We start from the raw sequence: 22,300 nt of genomic DNA on the forward strand, positions 1-22,300 counted from the left end.
ATCCTGGATATGACTGTGAGTCTCTCTGATGTCTCAATGGATGTTAATTCTCATTAGTTTGTGCAGTACAGCCGACCCCTCTGTACTTTACACATTACAGTAGCCTGTAAATTGTGATGGATTGTGAGCAAGATTAGTTATTATGATCTGGTTTGTATACGTTTTAAAAGGTAGGTGGAGGGCGTCAGTGAAACATTGGATTAACAGGATGCCTCACTGCATTAGCAGAGTAAATGATCCAAATCCAGGGATCTCCTTTCAGCACATTAAATTACATCAACCTGAATCCCTATACAGTAACTGTTTGTACTGCTATGTAAAACTGTACTATATACAGTGCATATATATATATATATTGCAGTCCTGTAAATTAAGTACATCCTTAATATTTTTAAGAAGTGTTAATAGCAGCCAGATTCTGCTAATCAAACACTTCTTTAATTGATCATTAGCATGTGTGGGCACCTCTATAAAAGCATACCTTTTGTCAGTTTGTGGCTCTGGAGCTTTCAGATGTGTGTTAATACAATGATGCAACCTTCCCAGAAGTGGTCGGTCTCTCCAAGGTCAGTCTGGGCAACACCCAGAGAAACTGCAAAAAGCCCAAGAGCTGCATCCCAGACTCTACAGTCCACAGTCAGCATATTAAATGTTAAAGCTGTTGGACTGAGTAAGCATGGCTTGGTTGGAAGGGTTACCAGGGAAAAACTCCCGTACTGTTACTTCAAATTATTGGTGTTAAAGGTGGTGTTACAAGCTACTGGATCATGCGGTATACCTAGTTTTTCACAGGACTCTATTTATTATGGCTGTATATTATTATCATAATATTTGGAATGTCTTAAAGTGAAGAAGATTTCATAGCTTACAGGTGATAATGGACTGAAGATACAATAGAATAGAAATATCCTTTATTGTCCCTCATTGGGGAAATTGTTCCAGCAGCAAAGTGACAGCAGTTGGATTCAAAAAATAATTTATAACATAATGAAAAAAACTGTGCAGTTATTAAAAAGTTATTAAAATAAAATAAAAAAATATTAAAAACAGAAAATGGAAAAAACTGTAATTAACCGTAGGAATATAAACAACTATAATATAAGTATAATATAAACAGCTTGTTGTGTTTGTTGGGAGCAGTGATGGTTATAAAGTCTAACAGCTGCTGGGAGGAAGGACCTGCGATAACGCTCCTTTGTTCTTCATGCATGGCACAAAGACATTGTCCAAGAGTGATGCAGAGTACTTCTGTCTCCTACCACCTGCAGTGGGTTGAGGGGTCACCTTAAAACAGAGCTGGCCTTCCTGATGAGCTTATCCAACCGCTTCAGCTTCTTTTCAGCAATAGATTAGCTGCTGTTCCAACAGACAACACCATTAGAGATGGCTGCCACCACAGCGCCCCCCAAAAGATCTCAGTCTCCTCAGAGTCTGATCAGGAGATGGTTCCACTGGCACCAGTCCACAAAGTCCTGAATCCACTGTCTGTACTCTGACATATCCTCACCCTAATGAGGCCAACGATGGCAGAGTCATCAGAGAACCTTTGTAGATGGCAGCCTGGGTAGTTGGTGGAGAAGTCTGAGGTGTAGAGGGTGTCCTCACCTACTGTGGGCGACCAGTGAGGTAGTCCAGTATCCACTAGGACAGGTGGTGGTCCACTGCTGACAGCTCCAGCTTGTCCCTCAGAGGTCGGATGGTGTTAAAAGCACTGGAGAAATCTTCCAGGCTTCTCCGGGTGGGTCAGAGCTTGGTGCAGGAGGTAGATGATGGCATCATCCACCCTGATGCCAGGCTGGTAGGCAAACTGCAACTGATCCAATGAAGACCTAAACAGGGTGCGATGTTTTAGGACCCGCCTCTCAAGGGTCTTTATGAGATGCAAGATCAGTGCTACGGGCCTGTAGCTGATGAGGTCCTTTGGATGTGTAGTCTTTTGTACTGGTACCACACAGGAGGTCTTCCACACCCGTGCTACTTTCCCCAGCTTCAGGCTCATATTGAACATGTATCCCATGATGCCACACAGTTGGTCTGCGCAGCACCTCCGGAGGCTGATGCCATCGGGACCTGCAGCCTTTCGCACCTCGATCTTTCGCAGCTCGTTCCTCACCTGAAGTGTTGAATGGGACATGATGGTGGTGGGGGAGGGGGGCTGTGGGATGGAGTCTTTTGAAGCAGAGGGGCTGGGTGATGGCTGATGCAGCAGGTTTCTGGATAGTCAGGCTTTCTTCACCAAAAGTCTTTGCAGGAGTCTTTGGGTTGGACTTTAGGCAGTAAATTTCACGGGTAAAGCTGTATACGAGCCCTTTGTCTCGCCTGTGAGCGGATCAACTGAAACATTCTGGTGTTTGATTTTGTGTTGTTAAAATCCACATTTTTCTTTCTGCCTTCCTTTATGTTTTTGCTTGTTGAATATTCATCTACCTGTACCTTTTAGCTTTGTATTCCAATCCCTGAAGGATCCTCTGCTGAGAAAGCGCCTCGGGCTCAGTCGTACTCAGAGAGCTGTCAGTACAATGACATGTTCCCGTTGTTTAATTGAGGACAATACAACAGAACAGTAAAGAGCAGTATGAGATGAGCACAGCCCAAGAAGAGAAAGCAGATCAGAGGAGTGCAAAATAAAACAAGACGACGCACGATACCAAAAGAAAACAAGAGGGAGCTGAATAGATAACAAAGCCGAGGCTGCGCGCAGCACGGCGAGAGAAAGAAAAAGTGGGAGATGTGTGGCGAGGAGGATGGTGTCGGTGTCACACTGCTGCTGCTGGCCATGTCTGATTGTCTCATTGGTGATTCACAGGGCACCTCTTTCACACCCGGAGACCAGCCAGACACTCAAATGATCATTTCTCCTTTTCTTTTCTCCTCCATTCCGACATCTTCCTTCAAATTTGGCTCTGGGCTCATATTAAATGCGACATCCAACCTTGATCCTGTTGAGGCTCAGCGCTGTTTTAAGTGTTAATTACTTGATTTGTAGGCGTATAAGGTGCTGTTTACCCAAACCTGCAGAAATTGAGATCAATGCTCCGGGGGCTTTGGTAGTAATTTCAATCGGTAGAGCATCCTGCGCTCGATCGGTCAAGCATTCCTCACTCTGAAATTTAAGTAGCAGCGAGAGAGACTTTTCCTTTTTTTAAGCCTTCATCAAATATTGCTTGTGCACACTCCAAATGTTTGAATAGCAAGAACAAAAGAAGGGCAGCAACTCTCAAAAGCAGTTCTCTGAGAATGTTGTGATTGGTGAAGATTAAAGACAAATTCTACTCCCAAAAACGTTCATATTCGCTCATTCCCTTTGATCCTGATCTGTTGTGTGGTTTGATATGGTCAGCTATGAGATTTCCCTTGTCTGCTGGTACTGAGGTTCTTACAACATGAAGCCTTCATAGTTGGCGGGGTGTGTGTGTATGTATTCTAGCACCTCCAGCACATAAAGTCATTTTAACGCGTGTGATACTTAGAGGATGAATTTTTAATAAGTGGGGTGATCCTTGACTTTACTTTCCATTTGTACCAAGTTGACATTTGTAGTTCGAATGAGACATTTCAACAGCTGTTTGCTAGATTGCTATCAATTTTCAAGAGGTGGTGGTGTCAGAAACACACTTGACTGAGAGGCTGTTATTGGAGGATTAACTGGGAACATTTTAAAGGCTTCCTTTTATTTCCTGTTTGACTGGTTTAACTTGCAAAAGTTTGGAAAAATCATGGTTTAGGCTAAAACAAATCCAGCCACCCATTAGTAAAGTCCTGTTATAAAGCCTTGAGGTTAGTATAGGGTTGTGTAATAGCAGATTATATTAGTCGCAGCCATTTTAGAATTTCTCCATCCATCCATTCGCTTCTGCTTATTCTGGAGCCTATCCCAGCTGTCATAAGGACGAGAGGCGGGGTACACCCTGGACAGGTCGCCAGTCTGTCGCAGGGCTAACACACAGAGACAAACAACCATTCGCACTCACATTCACTTCAGCATTCACACCTATGGGCAATTTAGACTGATCAATTAACCTATTCCCACTAACTGCATGTCGTTGGACTGTGGGAGGAAGCCGGAGTACCCGGGGAGAACCCATGCAAACACGGGGAGAACATGCAAACTCCACACAGAAGGACCCCTGATGGTGGAATTCAACTCAGGACCTTCTTTCTGTGCTGCAACAGTGCTAACCACCATGCTTTAGAATTTCTAATGAACCCTTATCCTAACAGCATACACTCGCCAGCAACTGCTGGTATTGGGTTGGATTTTGCCAGCCTTTTAATGACATAATTTCAACAAGGTACTGGGAAAAAAAGAGATTTTGGTCCATATTGACATTGATAGCATGTTAGCTGCACATCCATGACGTGAATCTCCTGTTTTACCACATCCCAAATTTGCTACTATCCTGATATCACAGCAGAAATCGAGGCTGCTCAGACCAGGCCACATTTTTCTAACTCTCTGTTGTCTAATTTCTGGTGAGCCCATGTTGGCTGACGAGATCCAGTGTGGTCTCTTGCTTCTCTGACCCATCCAGTTCAGCGTACTGTGCATTCAGAGATGCTCTTTTGCAAGTAGTTAAGTTACTGTTACCTTCTTATAAGCTCGAAGCAGTCTGGCCATTCTCCTCTGACCTCTGACATCAACAAGGCATTACTGCTCACTCGATATTTTCTTCTTTTTCAGACCATTCTCTGTAAACCTGAGAGATGTTTGTGAGGGGAAATCCCAGAAGATCAGCAGCTTCTTAAATATTCAGACGAGTCTGTCTGGCATCTTTGGCCATACCACATTCAGTCACTTAAATCACCTTTTTTTCAGCAGGCCATCACTCTGTTGTGTGATTGGGTGATTAAATACATGTTTTAACGAGCAGCTGAACAGGTGCACCCAGTGATGTTGTCAGAGTCCCAATCATGAACTTAAACAACCATCACACCAAAATATTTACTTATTTTATGTTGAAAAAATGTGGCATTTTATGTATTCATATGATAAAAGAAATTAGAATAAAGAAAGTTAATATTTTACAAAAAAATCTGCTAATACTTATTAATTGCTAGTAATTATAATTAAGAGTAAATATCATTTGTTTTATACCACAGTAAAAACAGATCAGGTCATTTTGATATAAACAGCTGGATTACCTGCTGGAAACCAGCTCCATCATTAAAACCTGAGCTGGATTTTTCTTTGTTCATCTGTAGAAAAACAGACCAGTGACTCATCATGACCTGTGAAAAATAAAAAAAATAATGGATGTAAATCAACTTGAATTTTTAGCATCATTTATATGTAAGGAAATGCATGATTTTGTGCCTGATTTCATCATGAAAGAAATTATACATTCATGCAAAACCTCATGAAGATGAAATAATGCGTGACCTCATTCATGCCTCAATGCATGAACAATGCAAAACCTAATGTGGTCACAAGGGCTAGACGTTAGGACAATTCCTGATGTCATTCTAAAACATTGAAATGATACTTTTAGCTTGAACATCCACGGAGTAGTCTTAGAGGTGTCATGTTTCTCCTCCACTGATTGGACTGTGAGACCAGCACCACTGACACAGTCAGTCCCCGGGGTGCTCCTGGGGGGTTGTGAGTTCAGAGCAAAGTTTCTAGTTCAGAAATGTCAGCACGGCTCCAAACCAAGTCAAAGTCCAATTGGCAATCTCTTGAGTATTTTAATGATTAATGGCATAGCCCTCTGAATGTATCATGTAGCTGGAATATTGATTCTGCACAGCGCAATGCAAATTAATTTATTCTTTTTGCTTCTTCTGGCTTTTACGTGTGTGTAGCTTTGCGTAGATATCATCCTTTCATTGCACGCACCTCTATGCCCTCATGTTGTGTTTCAGCAGCTGTTTTTCTCTCAGGATTATGTTGTTATTGCATTATTAACTTGGTTTATTACTGTTGGCTTGACACTGACATCCAATACTTGCTTGTTTTTCTGAACACTCTTTCTCTTTAACTCATTCCAAGTTTTTTCCTTTGAAAAAAACCCATAAAAGACTATATTTTATAGCAACAAAGAGCTGCTCAGGGTAAACGATAGTAGTGCTACTTTTACTGTTTCATTCATTCAAAAGATAGATAAGTGTGCATTTGACTACAGAAAAGCAGTCAAATGCAAACTTATCTTTTTTAAACAGTCATGTCAGAACATCAATGACATAGGCTCTATGTAAAAGGTGGACATAGACACCATGGTTTATAAAGCAATGATGGCTATTATCTTCAAACCTTGGGAAGATTCAGCGTTACATTTTTGCCACCATGTTAATGTAAAGAAGTTCAGTTACCTTCTTTTTAAGTTCTCGGGACAACTGTGACTCGGATGATTGCGAATCGACACAGACATGCTGTCACCATGTTTTTGTTTTTGGAACCAGAAGTGACGAATGTTGACTTATCGACTAATACTAGCAATCAGGTGCAACGCACTGATGCATATACATGATAATTAGCTCTAAGTAGCAGAATAATTAAAGACTAGAATGTCACTCTCTGAGCCTGGTTCTGCCGGAGGTTTCTTCCTCTTAAAAGGGAGTTTTTCCTTCCCACTGTCGCCAAAGTGCTTGCTCATAGGGGGTCATATGACTGTTGGGTTTTTCTCTGTATGGATTATTGTCGGGTCTACCTTGCAATATAAAGCAATTTGAGGCGACTGTTGTTGTGATTTGTATTTTTATTTGGACATCGCTTCCAGCTCTGAAAAAGCCAGTGCCTTAAATCTGCATTCTCTCTGTTGGCCAGCAGGGGGCGACTTTGGTTACACAGTCGTAGTTGTAGTGATACCAACATACATTTAATTCTATTAGCCAATCAGCAATACAGCAGCTACTATGATAAATATACTAATGAACAATACAACAGTCTGTGGATGATAACAGCAGGCCTGAGACGCGTACTCAGTTCGGGGCTAAGAGTCCATAACTGAGTATTGTTTTTAAAACAAATCTTAAAAACTGAAGTTTATCGTTTATTCTTTACACCCTTCTCTCAGAGGTTTGTAGAAATCCCAGGGAAGCAGATGCAGCTTCGGGTCATTTGACACTCTCTTAAATTAGGCTGGTTTTCCCATTTTTTTCTTGGCAGATTCTTTCACGTTCTTTATATTAGATTGGAAGAATCTGTTAATTGCCATTAGAGCTCTACAGACATGCTTTAATGTGTTATGTTTTTATTTTTCTATGATACAGCTGAGGAGCTGCTGAGCATTCTTAGGAGTTAGACCCTCCTCTGCCTTTTTCACCTGAGGTGATACTCTGGCTTCCTGGGAACTTAAAGCTGGGTGCTCGATCCGCTCTGTATCTGTCGATGAATAATGGAATGGGTTCCTGATCTTGCCCTCTGATGTTCTGAGGAGTTGAGTACCAGGCTGTAGTAGCAGCACCATGCTGTTAGTTTGCAGACCTCCACCCTGTCGGCAGACTCAGTCCAACCACTGCATCGTCTGGAGGCTTAATAATGGTGTTTTGCTGTGGCTGGCTGGAACATGGGCGCGAATGTTGAGTACCTGGAGTTCTGCCCGAAGCGTTCAATTTTTTTCTCATCAGACCAACCTTTTGTTTCATCAGACTTTTTTTTTTCTTGTGCTTTCAGAGTCCTTTAAATGCAGTCTGGCAAACTTTAAGCGAGCTGTCGTGTGTCTTTTACTCAGGAGTGGCTTCCATCTAGCCACTCTACTCTAAGTGTCTGATTGAAGGACTGCTACTGAGTCAGTTACTTTTGGCTGAACAGCCAACTCTCGGAAAAGTCCTGGTGGTTCCAAATTCCCTTTTCTCTGAAACACTCCAGCTCTCCTCAGATCTACTTCTTTCCCCTTTTTTAAAAAAATCACAGATGAGTCTCCATGAATTTATGGCTTGCCGCTTTTTTGACACCCACTGTGAATTGTGGGATGTTAGATACACAGATGTGGGCCTTTGAAAACTAAGTGCAATCTATTCAATTTGCCTCAGGAGGACTCTGGTTTTATTCTTGTCAAATGAAAGAAGTTACTGTTATACAGATGCATTGCTAGCCATAAAAATGCACCTGGACATGAAGTCCTTTACTCAAATCACAGTTTGGGGTTTTTATTGTGTATTAAATTTGCTGCACAGTGTCTTATATGAACTAATTAATACTTCCATTACCATGCTGCTGCAACAGTTAATGAAACGGGTGGTGGTAAATGTAAAAATTGTATTACTTTTTATTAGAATACCTAAAATTAATAAACCAGAATTTAGTGGTGCAATCACACCTATGTTTTTTAAGCAACATTCAGTGTGAATCCTTTCAGTGTTAATTATTGACTAAAGCTTCAGATTCTGAGGTGGGGAAAGCCAGAAAAGGTTGGAGAACTGGTGTCATACAACATTTATTTTGTTTTCACACACAGAGCCAATCCATGTTCACAGCGTGCTACAAAAATACATTCTTCAATCCACGTCAAAACTCAAACTGAACTCTTTACTGGGCCACAGCAGATCGGTTCTAGGACATTTGCAGCAGTATAAGGTGGCAGATGGTTTTACACTGGGAGGTTGCTCCTGCTCCAGCGCACTAGTTTCATCATGTGTGGATAAAATAGCAACATCAAGACCAAATTTATGCTCACAAAAAAAATAGATAAATAATCAGACAATACTGCTCAATGCCCAAAAGCCAAATGGTAATTTTGTCTTAAATAATAAACCAATCTATCGTCTAATGGCCCCACACAGCAGTGGTCTGACAGCACAGATGCAGACTCTCTTAATCTTCCCTAAACACAGCATGGACTGCTTTTTATTGAACGCACCACCAGATATGTCTTTATATGCCATAGAATATCCCACTGAAATAGCACGAGCACCTACTTAAGTCATGTGGAGATGGATTTTCCGATCCATCTAAATGATGCAAATTAAGGCTAATTAGTGTGACAGAGACGTTCTTCGCTAAAGGAAGCTGGACTGTTTCATGTATGCATTGGCAGAGCTTGCAGTCTGTGCTGAAGGTGCGTGATGATGACCCTTTGTCTTACCGCCTCCTCACACAGGAACACTGAGTATTATTCAGCTGCATGTAAATACATATTGAAAGTCAAAGCCACACAGAAACACACACTCGCAAAAACCTCACAATAATCTTCAGTTTGATTTACTATATTTAGATGTGGTGTTTTATTTAGAGACCATGACACCAAATGTGCCCTCAGTCATCGCAGTCACTCGATGACTGTTTCCATAGTCTAAGGAGCTTGCAGATTTCAAGCCCTATTGGAGTGTCTCCAAGAGGGTCATGGACCCCCTATTGATCCTGTACCTAATCACACAAGCCAAGGTGTGAAAACGGATGTGGATCCCAATCAGCCAAGGTCTCGGGTGAACCCATTGTGAGACCTAGCCCCACCCTGAGGTCAAATGGCCCAGGATGTGAGTGGGCGTTAAGGCATCTGGGAAGGGACCTCAAAACTGGATTGTAGATGGCAGACAGTTGGATGTCCTGGATGACTGAGAACCTACACAGACACATTCATTTATGCTTGCAGGAGCATTTTAGGTCTACAACTTTTGGAGCAAGCAGTCAAACAAAAATGAACTGTTTAGCTCATCAGCTGATGTCAGATAAACTACCTTAAATGGCATTTAAATGCATATTCACACATATACTTGAATTTCTCTGTTCCAAAATCAGTTGATGGTTTGGTTTCTTTTCATACAGAGAAAACTCTGAGCAAACTTCAATCAAACCAGCATGCGTCACTACAGAATGCTTATTAGCCAGCTGTATCTGGGACAGGACCAAGAAATTGACAGCATTTCTAGCGCACAGTGGCAGATGGTGTAAGCTGTGGTTTGAGGAGGGAGTCAGAGGGGACTGGTGCAGCTCCAGAACCAGACAGAACACCGTGTACTAATGGGAGGTGAATGATTTGAAGGAGGGAGTGAGGTTGGGGCATGTATATTAGAACAAACAAGCTTGTAGTGCAGTGGGGTCATATATACAATGTGAACTGGAAGGGTCGTCTATGAGGTGTGGTCCCGCTCCTGGAATTCAGATATGGAGAGTGGGCAATGAACCCTGGATGCTGTGGAGGGTTCACAGTTTCACTCTAGGTAAGGCTGCACTTTCACAATGTCCACCTACTGTTACTCATTTATATTAAGATTTAAAAATCTAGTTGGTATTGGTATGTTCCTGGTTTACATGTGGAGCCGGTCCCTGGAAGCTGGAAACAGAGGATGAGATTCCCTGCAGAGATCAATAAATTTAAAAAAAACAATAATAATCAATAAAAATGAATTATTGTGATTTACCTGCAAGTCTAATCTTTGGCTGGTTAGATGCATGTGTAGCCCTCATTTTTCAATATCACGGTTAACAGCACTTTTCCATGTAGACTTTAGTGCTAGTTTGTTTACCTACTGTTGTTTCCCTGCCGGGGCTCAGCCTGCCAGCATCTGTGGATCAAACGCAGACACATCCCTCCAGCCATCTGAGATGAAAAGGAGCTTTTATATTATAAAAAGCCATTAAAGATACAATGATGGTGACAGTGTTTCAGGGTGGAAAATTACTTAACATGATTTCAATTCGACTTGAAGGCATTTAGGTTCAAAGAGAAAGACTTGAAAGTGCACCTTGGCCCAAAAACACGAAGTCATTAACTTTCAATTACATATATATACTACTAAATCACAATGATTGTCATCCCAAGGCACTTTTCACAGTTAGGTAAATACCTTTCAGTATTTTAGACAGAAACCTCTATGACATAACTATCCTCTATGAGCAGAAAGAACCTTTTAACAGTAGGACGTCTCCAGTAGAAGCAGACTCTGGGAGGGCAGCCATCTGCCGTGACTGCTTAGAAAGACAAGACGGAAAAGAAGATCTTAGACAAGAAACAATACAACAATAAGCGCTCGACAGGTTGCATCATAAGTACAGAACATGCAGTTCTCCATATACCTGCAGAAAGCAAAGGAGGAGGAGGAGAGAACAGAGCACAAGCAGGAGGGAGACGATATATAGGTGCACCTTTGTAGGAGTTTGCTAGCAGTTTTCAGATATAAGCGTGCTGTTTAAGGCAGCAGTGTCTGCTGTCACCTGTAGAGCTGGATGATTGTTCAAATACTTTGGGGACCGACACTGAACTCGGTCCATCACAGGGGAAATTTGCCTGCTGTTTTTTTTTTTTTTTTTTGATGATGAAATTTCCTCAAGGCAAAAATATGCACAAAGTAATTTAAAATTCATTTAGAGTCAAAGCCAGCACAATGTTCCTGAGCTGCTTTTTGTCCCTCACGAGTGCCATTAAACCTGCTTCTCACTGGGACTCAACCAGCTCCTCACACAGGCCATTAAAACCTGCTTCGCCTCAACCAGCAGGCTCAGCCCGAGTCTCCCTCAGTCCTGAAAAATAACGTTTTATTTCAGTTCTTTATTCTTCAGACAAATAAGAGTGGATTCAAATGATTTCTTTTTTATTTATGTTTATCTTTCCTGCAAAACTCAAAAGTGATGCATGATTTATTAAAGGCACTACAGAGAATAAACTGCTGATCGGTATTTGTATGTTTATTTTGTGGCTATTTGTGTTTGCTTTCTTTGTCTTTTTGTTTGTTTGTTTATAGTTCTTTGTTTTGAAGGAAAACTATTCACTGCCCAAGATAAGTGGGTCAACCCAGCACTGCATAAAAGAAATCATCTATGTGAGGAAATATCACATATCCTCACTGGCTTTGTTTTATGTTACTTTACTGACCCTGTATTTAAATTCAGGTCCAAAAATGCAAATGATGATGCAGTTTCTGTAATTGAGCCTTTGCATGTCACAGCAGTGAGTTTTAAATCAAACAGTCAAACCGTCAGGCTTTCAACTTCAATTCAAGGGGTTTAACAAAAGTATTGCATTAACTGTTGAGGAATTACAGACATACACAGTCCCCCGTTTTTCAGAGACTCTAAAGTAATTGGACAATTGACTGACAGCAGTTTTATGACCAATTGAGGTCTGTTGCCTTGTTATTCCATGACAAGTTAATCCAAACATTGTATTTTGTAGCTGTTCACAGGAAGTTTCAGAATGAGGTGCAGTGATGTAAGTGAAGGAGGCCATGTTTAGGCTCGAAAACCAAAGTAAACCCATCAGAGAGAGAGAGCAAAAGCTTTAGGAATGGACAGACTTTACTGGACTATTGTTGGTCTCAATCTTTTAAATATTTACTGTTGTTAATTTTCTTCCGGTCTTTAAGTCGGACGTCATTAGCCGTGTCTGGGCCCAAACTTCGCCTTGGGATCGCTAGCGACACAGCTATGTTAGCATAATATAAACAGTTAAGCTGGAGGATGAACGCTAACTTTTTTCCACTCGATAAAAGTTAGCGTGAGGGTTCCCGATGGTTAGGGACAAATGCAATCGCAGGGCAGGATGCTGTAAACGGACCAACACCTGACCGAACACCTGAGATAATCCATCCACAATACGAGGATAGTCATTAATATACTGCTGCTGGGCTGGGCTGTAGTTACATCGTAAGGTTTTAAAAATTGAGCTTTAAAATAAACAGTGGTAATAAAAACCGAGAGAGGCCGACAGTGATCACTGACTGTTTTTAGGGGCTTGTTGAGATTAAATAGAACAAGATACAAAACATTAAAACATGTTAAAAACACAACAGCCTTATTAAACCCAGAGTAGTTTGGGCCCAGAAGCAGGATTCATATGTCATCACTTAAAAACCGGATTACTATCTTTTTTTACCCCTCAGCCATAAAAGGGTGATGGGGTATTGTCGTCACCCTGCTGGGCAGACACCTAACCATAATTATATCTGCTGAAAATCTCGACCTTGAATCCCAGTGATGTTGACCTCAAGGTCAGAGGTCAAATTTTCCAAAACTCTTCTGAATGCAACAAGTAGAGAACGAGGCGTGTCTGTCTATCAGTGCGCATCATTAGCCGCCTGTTTATCTGCAGTGCATTCTCAAGCACAGTTAATGTCTGCGCCGACTGTTTGTGGACAAAACACTGATTGCATTTATATTTTAACAGTACGTGACTCTGAACGCCCCCCAAGCTGCTTCGGATGATCTGAAATTCCACACTCGATGAAAGTGAACACTTCAACCCAACAAGAACAGAGTTCAGCGATCCAAGGTGCATGCTGATGTGTTGGAAAACTCGCCAGAATGCACACAGAATTAAAAGTACTGAATGAAGCAAGAAAAAAAATCTATTCTTACGTCTCCACCGCAAACATTCGCTGTAGCTTCTCTGTTTGTACCCCGTGCTCCAAAATGTCCCCGTGTGAGGGTCTATTCATAGCCGCATCTTTATCAGAGTGCAGCTGAGATACGACTGCACCTCTACGACACCACTGGCACGATTTTTTTTTACAACAGGAGGTGGAGGATTAAAGAAAGGACACATTTGGATCAATAACAAGAGCAGTGGAGAGTGCAAAAGATACAAAGACTCGCTGAGCACAGTTACCTTGAGAAAGCGAACAATACAGAAAACTAAGCTAAGACATTGGACAGATACTGGCCTTGGACTAAGTGTTTTATTAACTTTCCACGCAGGGCTTTACTGCCCTGTGAGCTAAATGAATTACATTCAATAAGTAATAAGAATAACTTTGGGGGCCAATTTACTTACAGTTTTTTATGCATGAGTATAGTCAGTGTGGGAAGATTTGTATTACTACAACTGAGGGGCAGTTTGGCTTCCCAAACAGCGCCTGGAAATTCAGCGCCTGCAAGGAATCCATTATTAATGTTCAACCCTATCATTTTCCGGTACGTGTAGTCATTTAACTCCAGGAACCAGAGGAAAAAACAAAAAGAACTCATTGCACCTGTGAATGTGTAGAGAAGTTGTCTGCTGCATATTGGTACTGACCTTAAAATCCTGTTTAAAATATAGCACAATCAAAAAGCAGCGAGAAGAAGAGTAGTGATAGATCAAGCCCGCAGAGACAGATGGCTCCAGTAAGCAGAATTATAGTTTGATGAGGTAAAATCCATACCATATTATTGACCTGTGTTGACGTTCTCATAGACACTGATCTCATTGCAGGGCAGCTCGGATATTGATTGTCTGACTGGAAATCCCATTACGCACTCGCTCATTCAGTGCCATTTGAACTGCTGAAGGTACGATGGATTTCCCAGCTCATCACAGAGAGTAGCGGCATGCCACCTCGCTGCACGCGGTCTTATAAAAAAGTCGAGTTTTAAGGGTCTCTTTGCTCGACATTTCCTTGTTAGCTGCGCTTGTAACACTCATCGTGAAGCGAGCGATGGGCTGAAAGTGAAGTGGTTTAGGCGAGGTTTTAAGGAGCGTGCGCGAATAGCCCAGGGCGTCTGTTGAAGATCCAGAAATAGCTTAAGGGTTTGACCTAACGTAGCGGTTGTTGTTAAAGTCCAATGGAATCTATAGACACAAACTTTAAAGAAGGGGTGGAGCGGCTGAGTGGAGGAAGAGAACCGTTAGAGGAGCTTGGACGGAGGGAGGGCGAGTTGAAGGCAGGAGTAAGAGTTAAGCAGAGAGAGTGAGAAAGGAGTGATGGTCAAAGACAGCACAGGACCTTGGAGGCAGTGTAAACAAATAAACACATAATCTTTCTTTTCAGGCTCGCTCTTTACTTTCTCCAACACACACACACACACACACACACACACACACACGCACACACATGCACGCGCCGCTGTCAGAAATACCGATCAAATTCTCCATTTCTTTGTTTGCCCTCTGGAGAGGACTTTGAACAGAGCAGATTCATCTTGTACACCCTGACCTCCAGCTTCCTTGCTCACCTCCCCGTGGAGCTCACTCCAGCCACCTCTTCATACACTTACACACACACACACACACACACACACGCTTCTCAGCAGAGGGGAGCAGGAGAAACATAAACACATAAAGGCATAAACTCCACCGTCATAAACTAAGCAGTAACACACCTCTTATATTTCCAGATTATTTGCTTCAGTCTATAGAGGCTGTATTTTCTCTTCGTATAGGCCTGTGCCATAATGCGAAGGATATTGATTCATGCGGTGGAGCACAGCAATCTCACGTCAGCTTGGGATCACATTTCTTTGTGTGCTTTGTCACATCTTTTCTTTTGTGCCATGAGAAAAAGAAATGCTTAATGAAGCGTTGTTTAGCCTGCACAAATGTTCGTGTAACTCATAGTAAAACTGGATTTCTAGTCGTTCATTAACCGCTCACTATTTAAAAGCCTTAAAGCCTCTGAAAATGTGGGGCTTGGAAAAAGAGGCAGTACACTGTGAGTAACCATTAAAAGCAAATTTCTTTTTCAAGGTCATCTCCTTCTGTAACCCTGGACCATGTTTAGCTCTCTTACTACACTTGGATCACTTGCAGTCCAATGCACTTGCAATTTCAGCATGGTCCTCTAACTTGTGCAGAGAAATCATCTAACCCAGCGCTCCCCAACCTTTTTTGCGCCACAGACCGGTTTATGTCCGACACTATTTTCATGGACCAGCCTTTAAGGTGTCGTGGATAAATACAACAAAATCAAACCAGTACCGGTATCAAAAAAGAAGATTTATTCATAACTCACAGGAAAAGACCCAGGGAAACCGAGTTAACGATAAAAAAACGATAAAAACCCTGAAAACCATGAATTTCACACCAGAGTCTCAACTCTCATGGCCCGGTACCAAATGACTCACTGACTGGTACCAGTCCGTGGCCCGGGGGTTGGGCACCACTGATCTAACCAACAAGTGATCATCACAGGCGATGGGAGCTGGTTCCAAGCACAAAGTTTAGGAGTGTGTTCAGTGTTGTTTTCTTTTTGTATTTCACAGGTTTGTGCAACATGAATTTGTCTTTCAGGCTCAATGTGTCAACATTCACTCACCACCTACTTTATTGTGTATCTAAATATCTAATCAGCCCATTTCGTGGTAACAATGTATTTCAGCATCTAGGCAACAAGGTTAAACTGAGCATCAGAATGAGGGAAGAAAGGCGACTTTAAATATGACGTTGTTGGAGCTAGATTGGCTATTTTGAGTAGACCAGACAGAAAATATCCAGTGGGCAGCAGTTCTCTGAGTGAAAATGTCTCGTTGATGTCAGAGGATAATGCTTTAAGCTAATAGGAAGGCAAACATTCATGAAATGACCTCTACAGTCACCAAATCTCAATCGAATGGAGAACCTTTGGGATGTGGTGGAACAGGAGATTCACATCATCGCCAACAAATCTGGGCCAAATTTGTGATGCTGTCATGTTAATATGGAGCAAAATCTTTGAGGAATGTTTCCAGAACCTTTTAGGTACTGGCTACATGATGAAGCATTAGGTAGTTCTGGACTTCACAAATGCATCTTCTGTAGTTACACTGTAACACCCAGAGTATCTCAAGGTACAAAGGGCTGTGTTTAGTCAAGTAAATGTCATTTCACAGATATAATACCACCATATGCCCCAATCGTTTATAAAATGCTTGCATTAATGTTGATTGAGGTTGTCGCTAAAGTACCTATGAGCTCTGCTTTGTTTACATTCTGTTTGTGTTTGGCTTCAAAGGTCTTCTTCGATGGCGGTTTTCTATATAAGGACATCTTTTTTCTTTTTACGTTGCAATTCTGATGTCCATCTGTGCAAAAATACTTTTTTTACTCATTACTCACCAGGTTATTTCCTCTTTCCAAAAACTTCCTGCCACCAGGGTTCCACAGCCCACCCCTGTGTGGCCCCCTCAGTGCATTAAAAGCAAATGTTTTAGGTCCACAAGAACAAAACCATCTCTCACTACAAGGTCACCTTTCAGAATTGGCTGCCTGCAACTTTGCCGTTACCCCAAAATTAGATTTCAGCTTTTGGGCTCAAAACACAAGTGTTCAAAACAGGACTTCCAGGGAACTATCTGAAAGGGAAGCAGCACCAAACACATTGCAGATATGCACCAGGAGTCTAGCTTGAAGGGGAGATGTTCAGCCTGGTTCTGGAAGAGGAGGAGGAGTTTTTCCTTCCCACCGTCACCGAGTGCTTGCTCTTAGGGAGTCGTCTGATTGTTGGAGTTTTCTCTGTATTTTGGTGGAGTCTTTATCTTACAAAATAAAGGCTTCGAGGTGACCGTTGCTCTGATTTGACGCTGTATAAATAGAACAGAATTGAATTAAATTGCATTGAATTGAAACATAGCTCCACCGTGCTGCTGTACCACAGGTGGTCAGAAAGTCCACAGGCACCCTTATATTGTAAATCTTTAAAAACACTATCTATTATTTTGTCCTAGCTCTTGCTATTGTGCATTTTCCTCTCTATGGCCTTAAATCCTCCAGCCTTGTAATCTCATTGGCTCTGGGCACCTCCGGGCTGTTGGACCAGCTGCTTCTCCACATTGTTTCGACTCATTTATTGTTTCTGTCTTGGGGAAGCTCAGGGCACCTCACAGTAAATGAGGCTCATTGCAGTCAGGGCAGGGGGACTGAACCTGTGACCTTGTTTTTGCCAGTTCACTGTCTCTCGAACATGAAAGCAGCCACTGCAGCAGTCAGCCACACGTGGGCTCTCCTAAAACAAAAATCTGTCTTTTTTTCTTTTAGCCCTTTTCCCCTTGTTCTTGTTCGCTCGCCATTAAAAACCATAACGCCCATCTTAAAATGAAACAGCAAATCTCTTGAAACAATTTTGTCTTATATATCTGCCAGACGCTGGAGTTGTGGTGAGGGGGGACAAGTTGACAGTAAATGAATATTGATTTTTCCTCTCGTACTGTGCAGCTGGTTTCTGGCTGAGTGAATTTACTCTTACAGAGTTGTCAGAGGGTGGGCTGTTTAATGGGGTGTTATCAATTCACAGAGCGTTTGAGTGCTTTCTGTTGGTCTGCTTACATGATGCAGTGGCTGCTGGGTTTTAGTTATGATGTAAGAGAAAGACATTCAGAGTTAAAATAAAACGCAGGGGTTGATGCAGAAGAAGAGACAGGAGCCGTGCACGTGCAGATGATGTGTTTGAGTTCTTTAAGATTCCAGATTTTTCACGCTCGTGTCTTACCTCGGATTAATCGGATTTGGGCAGCTTGGGTATTTATAATGCTGCCAGTTGTGGTATGTGATTGCTGCTGTTCTCAAATGTGATTAAACACAGCTTCCTGCTGCCTTTGGAAAAAAAGAAGCAGATTTGAAGATAGCATATGTCTCAGTGAGTAATTCACTCAGTTAATGACGTTTGCTTGTAAATTATTAAATATTATTTCAACACTGCACTCCAGATTCTACAAGTTGCCTCTTTTGCAGTTCTGTGTGGGGAAAAAAACGTGTTTTGATTCAGTTGTTTGATTTGAGAGGGGCGGGAAGTGCGGCTGAATTAAAGGGGAAAAAATAAAGAGTTTGTGTGGGTGTAAAGCAGGTTAATATTATGGAGAGGCTTAGGGTAGTATTATCAAAGGCGAGAGGTGATAGGTATGAGACAACATACGGGGGATTTGTTAGACATTTGAAAAGGTCACAGCAACACAACAGTGAGAAAGACGCAGAGACTGTTTGAGCAGGAAATCTGTGTGTGTGTGTTTTGTGTCTACAGTCTGCTTTTTAGGATAACGCTGAATCGCCTCAATGGGAGGCAGTCCTGTGAAGTATTTAAGAGGACCAGCTCCATACTTTTATTCTTGCACTCTTTGCGTGACACCCAGTTCATAATAATCTTTATTTATCTTTGACCGGGCCCAGGTGAAGCCACTCAGTTCGCTCTCTGCGTGAAACGAGCCCTTTCAGCGCCCCTCCCTTTAAGCCCACTGGCTAATTGGCTGCCCCTCATAAACAAAAGGGTCAAACAGCAGGTGGGTGGGGTTGTTGTTCTCATAGCTAGAGGTATGTGGCAGGCATGACTGGGATATTTAGGGCAGCTTGAAGCCTGTGTTTCTGGCTTGCAGCATTGGTTTCAAACTTGTTCTGGCATGCTCCTCTTCAGAAGCCAGAGAAAGGTCACAGCCACAGTTTTTATCCATTATTAACAATGAAAAAAGGATCTAAAGTGAAACACGACCTACGCTGAATTTTACTTAGAAGTGCAAATTGGACAGCACGATAGCAGGACCGTCACCTCACAACAACAAGGTGCTGGGTCGGAATCCACCTGTTTGGGCGGGGTTGTGATGTTCTTCCTGTGTCAGTGCAGGTTCTCTCCGGGTACTCTGGCCTCCTCACACAGTCCAAAAGCATGCTGTTCATGGGGTTAAGTTAATTTGTGATTAGAAATAGGCTGTATGTGACTGTGACTGGTTGTGTCTCTGTATTGGCCCTGTGATAGACGGGTGCCCAGGATGTACCCTGGATAGGTCGCCCAATAACAGCTGGGACAGGTTGAATTGGATAACTGGAAACCTGACCCTGACTGTGGTGGCTCTGGGGCCCACTCCACAGTTTGACAATCGCTGGTTTACAGGCAGTACCTCAAGCAGCAAGTGCGAACAACTGACAGCACCTGCAGTTCTTCTGTTGGTTACTAGAGGCTGTTCAAGCAAGTGAACTCCCATAAGCTGCCATGTTAAAGTGTCCAGTGTAACAGCATTAAATGTTTACAGTGTTAACACCTTAAATATTATCATTTCTGATTCCAAAACACTAATGACCAGAGACCAGAATGCTAAAACCAGTGAGTGTGATTACGTCTGTCTTTTATATACAGTCTGTGGATTATTTTTATGTAGGCTGAGCTCACGAGCACCCACTGTACCATCATGACAGAAAAGCATAGCAGGTTCCCTTCAAGGTTAAATGTGTCAATAATGGGAGTGTAATTAATTCCAATAAGACATCAGGCAGCTAATTTTCCTCCCTCCCATCATCGAGGCCGGTATCAGTACCCTCTTAATGCCGTTTACAGTCAAACACTGTCAGCACTAAGTGAGCCGCCTATAATCTGAAGCATGTTCAGTGCCTACAAAGCCTGTCAGTCACATGGCTATAATTACCACTAACTACAGTGATACTGGCAGATGTAAAGGAATGAGGTTGTGAATAATTTTAAATTAGCATTTTAATTAGGTTCACATGTTTATTAGTCTTTAACTGAAAATCTGATTCTGGCCCGACGTGTCAGCCACTGATATGATGTTTAATTTCATACTTAATAACTATTTAGCATGATAGAGGCGACGCTTCGAGTCAGAGCTGTAACTGATATGATTGTAATGATCCAGTTTCTCAGAGGTGCAGATTCAGGGAGTTTGTAAAATGTGGTTAAAGAAAAGAATAAAATGAAATTAACGTGCCCATGAAATAAAGTACAGGATTCATTGGGGGAAAAATTAAACAACAGTTTAAGGTCAGCGATTGCATTTTATATTTTTTATTTAATTCAGCGAAGAGGAAATACGGTCAAGACATTGGTGAGGAAATTAAAATCATGTCCTTCAACCTTTCATCAAAGAATCGCACAGTTTCAGCAATCACAGCCGTGCTTACATTGGACCTTCTTGTTGAGGTAATCTGCTTCTCGAAGCTCCTCCTGTGAGTTGGTTTAGTTTGACGGTATCTTCTTACTTACTGTACAGTCCAGCTGTTACTACAACAGCTTTATGAGGAAATCAGTAAGGCCACGTTGTTATCCATCCAATGGATGAAGAGATAAACAAACAGCCTCGCTTGGTCAAGATCCCATCAAATCAACTTCTTTGGCAGACTGTGTCCAGCATCTTTTATTTGTTCTACGTCTCATAAATGCTCTTTTTGACCCAAACTTTGATTTGTCTGTCCATCACACTTAGCCGCTATCTAATCTTTGCAGCGCTACCTGGAACATCTCGTCACTGTTGACACAGAGAGTAGTGTTTTGGTACCTGTAATGAAGGTGCCACCTGAAGACCTATGAGGTGTTTGTTTCTCAGCCCAGAGACTGACCTGCCTTCTAGCTCACTTGGTCATGTGGCCTCCTGTGTTTCTGTTCAAAGACATTTTTCCTGTGAAAATATTTTCATGAAATATGCTTAATTTTTCAGAAGGAGAATGCAATGCCTGAACTCGGAAAGACCAAGGTTCAACAACCAAACAGCCAAATTCATCACCGTTTTCAGCAGCAGATCAGTTAGGCTTTTATCATGATAAACATCCAGCCTGCTCTGAAGCAGGTAACCATAGTGATCTAGCCAGGTGAGAAGAGAGCCACCTCAAAGTGCCTCACTAACCCATTAATCTCACTTTGTTCTGCACCCCCGAGGTTTCCCAGGGATGCACAAACTCACTCATGGTATTTTTGCCAATCTTTAGAAAGATTTTGACTGTCACAGAGATTTTTGCCAGTACTTGAAATATATTTTGCCAAACATCAGCAGCAGAACACTCGTTAGCTCAAACTCAGAAGCGTCATCGTCACTTGATTCCTAAAACGTATCACGTGTCTGCTCGCACTTTTCTCAAATGATGCTCAAGGCCATCTCCATCAAGAGCGCCTCTCTCTGAGGGCATATCTTGATTGAAGGATTTTAATCATTCAATTTGTAATGCTAATGCCTTCAACACCGTCTTGTCTCAAATGCAGTGCTGCTACTGGGCATTTTCCTCTACACTCGCTGGAGGTCCTACAAAGGGCTGAAAGAGGGCGTTTACCACGTCTCGGCGCATCACGATGGCTGGGAGGACATCCGGGAGAACGTCCTCAACTACGATGAAGAGGGCGGTGGGGAGGAGGACCAGGTACAGCCCACGCACGCACACATGCATCCAGACTGTACCCTTTGTTGTGAAAGTTATCAAAGCAAATCAGAAAGATACCTTCTTGCACATATACAACTGTTAAAAGTGATGTTCAATATTTAACTGCTACTCTCTACGTGCTTGCTTGAAGTTGAGATGTTTTAGTTTTGATTTCATAGACTTTTATTTTGGAAATTCTTAGCAGTGGATGTATGGCAGCAGCTCTATAATGGATTCTGTCAATTCAATTTGGAATAAAATCCTGCAGTGTGTGTGCTAGCGTTTTAATTAGGCCCACGCAAAATCCTTATCTCCTCTCCACCAGCCAATGTAACCCACAAGCACTCAACGGTACTTAAGAGCTTGCATAATATCACAGCTTTGATCGCAACAAACACATGTGGCTGCTGAAATCATTGCTGAAACACACACACACACACACAAAGAGGAGGAAAAAACACTTTCATATAGAGATCCTTGTCTCGCCTTATCAGTATCCCAAAACCTTCAAGATTCTGTCCGTTACCTGCAGTCACACACACACACACACAGTCCTGATCCCCTATACAGAGCAGCCACTGTGGCTAATTCTCTGGAGTCCTGTTTGAAATCGCTCTAGAGGAATAAAA

General features: G+C 42.1%; 1 protein-coding gene across 1 annotated transcript in view; it reads left to right on the forward strand.

Annotated features, from left to right (window-relative positions):
* The window catches only part of LOC120441124 (neural-cadherin-like), a 370,842-nt gene that overhangs the window by 344,730 nt on the left and 3,812 nt on the right, over nucleotides 1–22,300 (forward strand). The window contains exon 39 of the mRNA XM_039614938.1: nucleotides 21,517–21,671. Within this exon, the coding sequence (XP_039470872.1) occupies nucleotides 21,517–21,671 (155 nt within the window). The remainder of the gene's footprint in view (nucleotides 1–21,516; nucleotides 21,672–22,300) is intronic.

Source organism: Oreochromis aureus, linkage group 1 (assembly GCF_013358895.1).
Source record: "Oreochromis aureus strain Israel breed Guangdong linkage group 1, ZZ_aureus, whole genome shotgun sequence".
In the NCBI taxonomy this organism is placed as follows: Eukaryota; Metazoa; Chordata; class Actinopteri; order Cichliformes; family Cichlidae; genus Oreochromis; species Oreochromis aureus.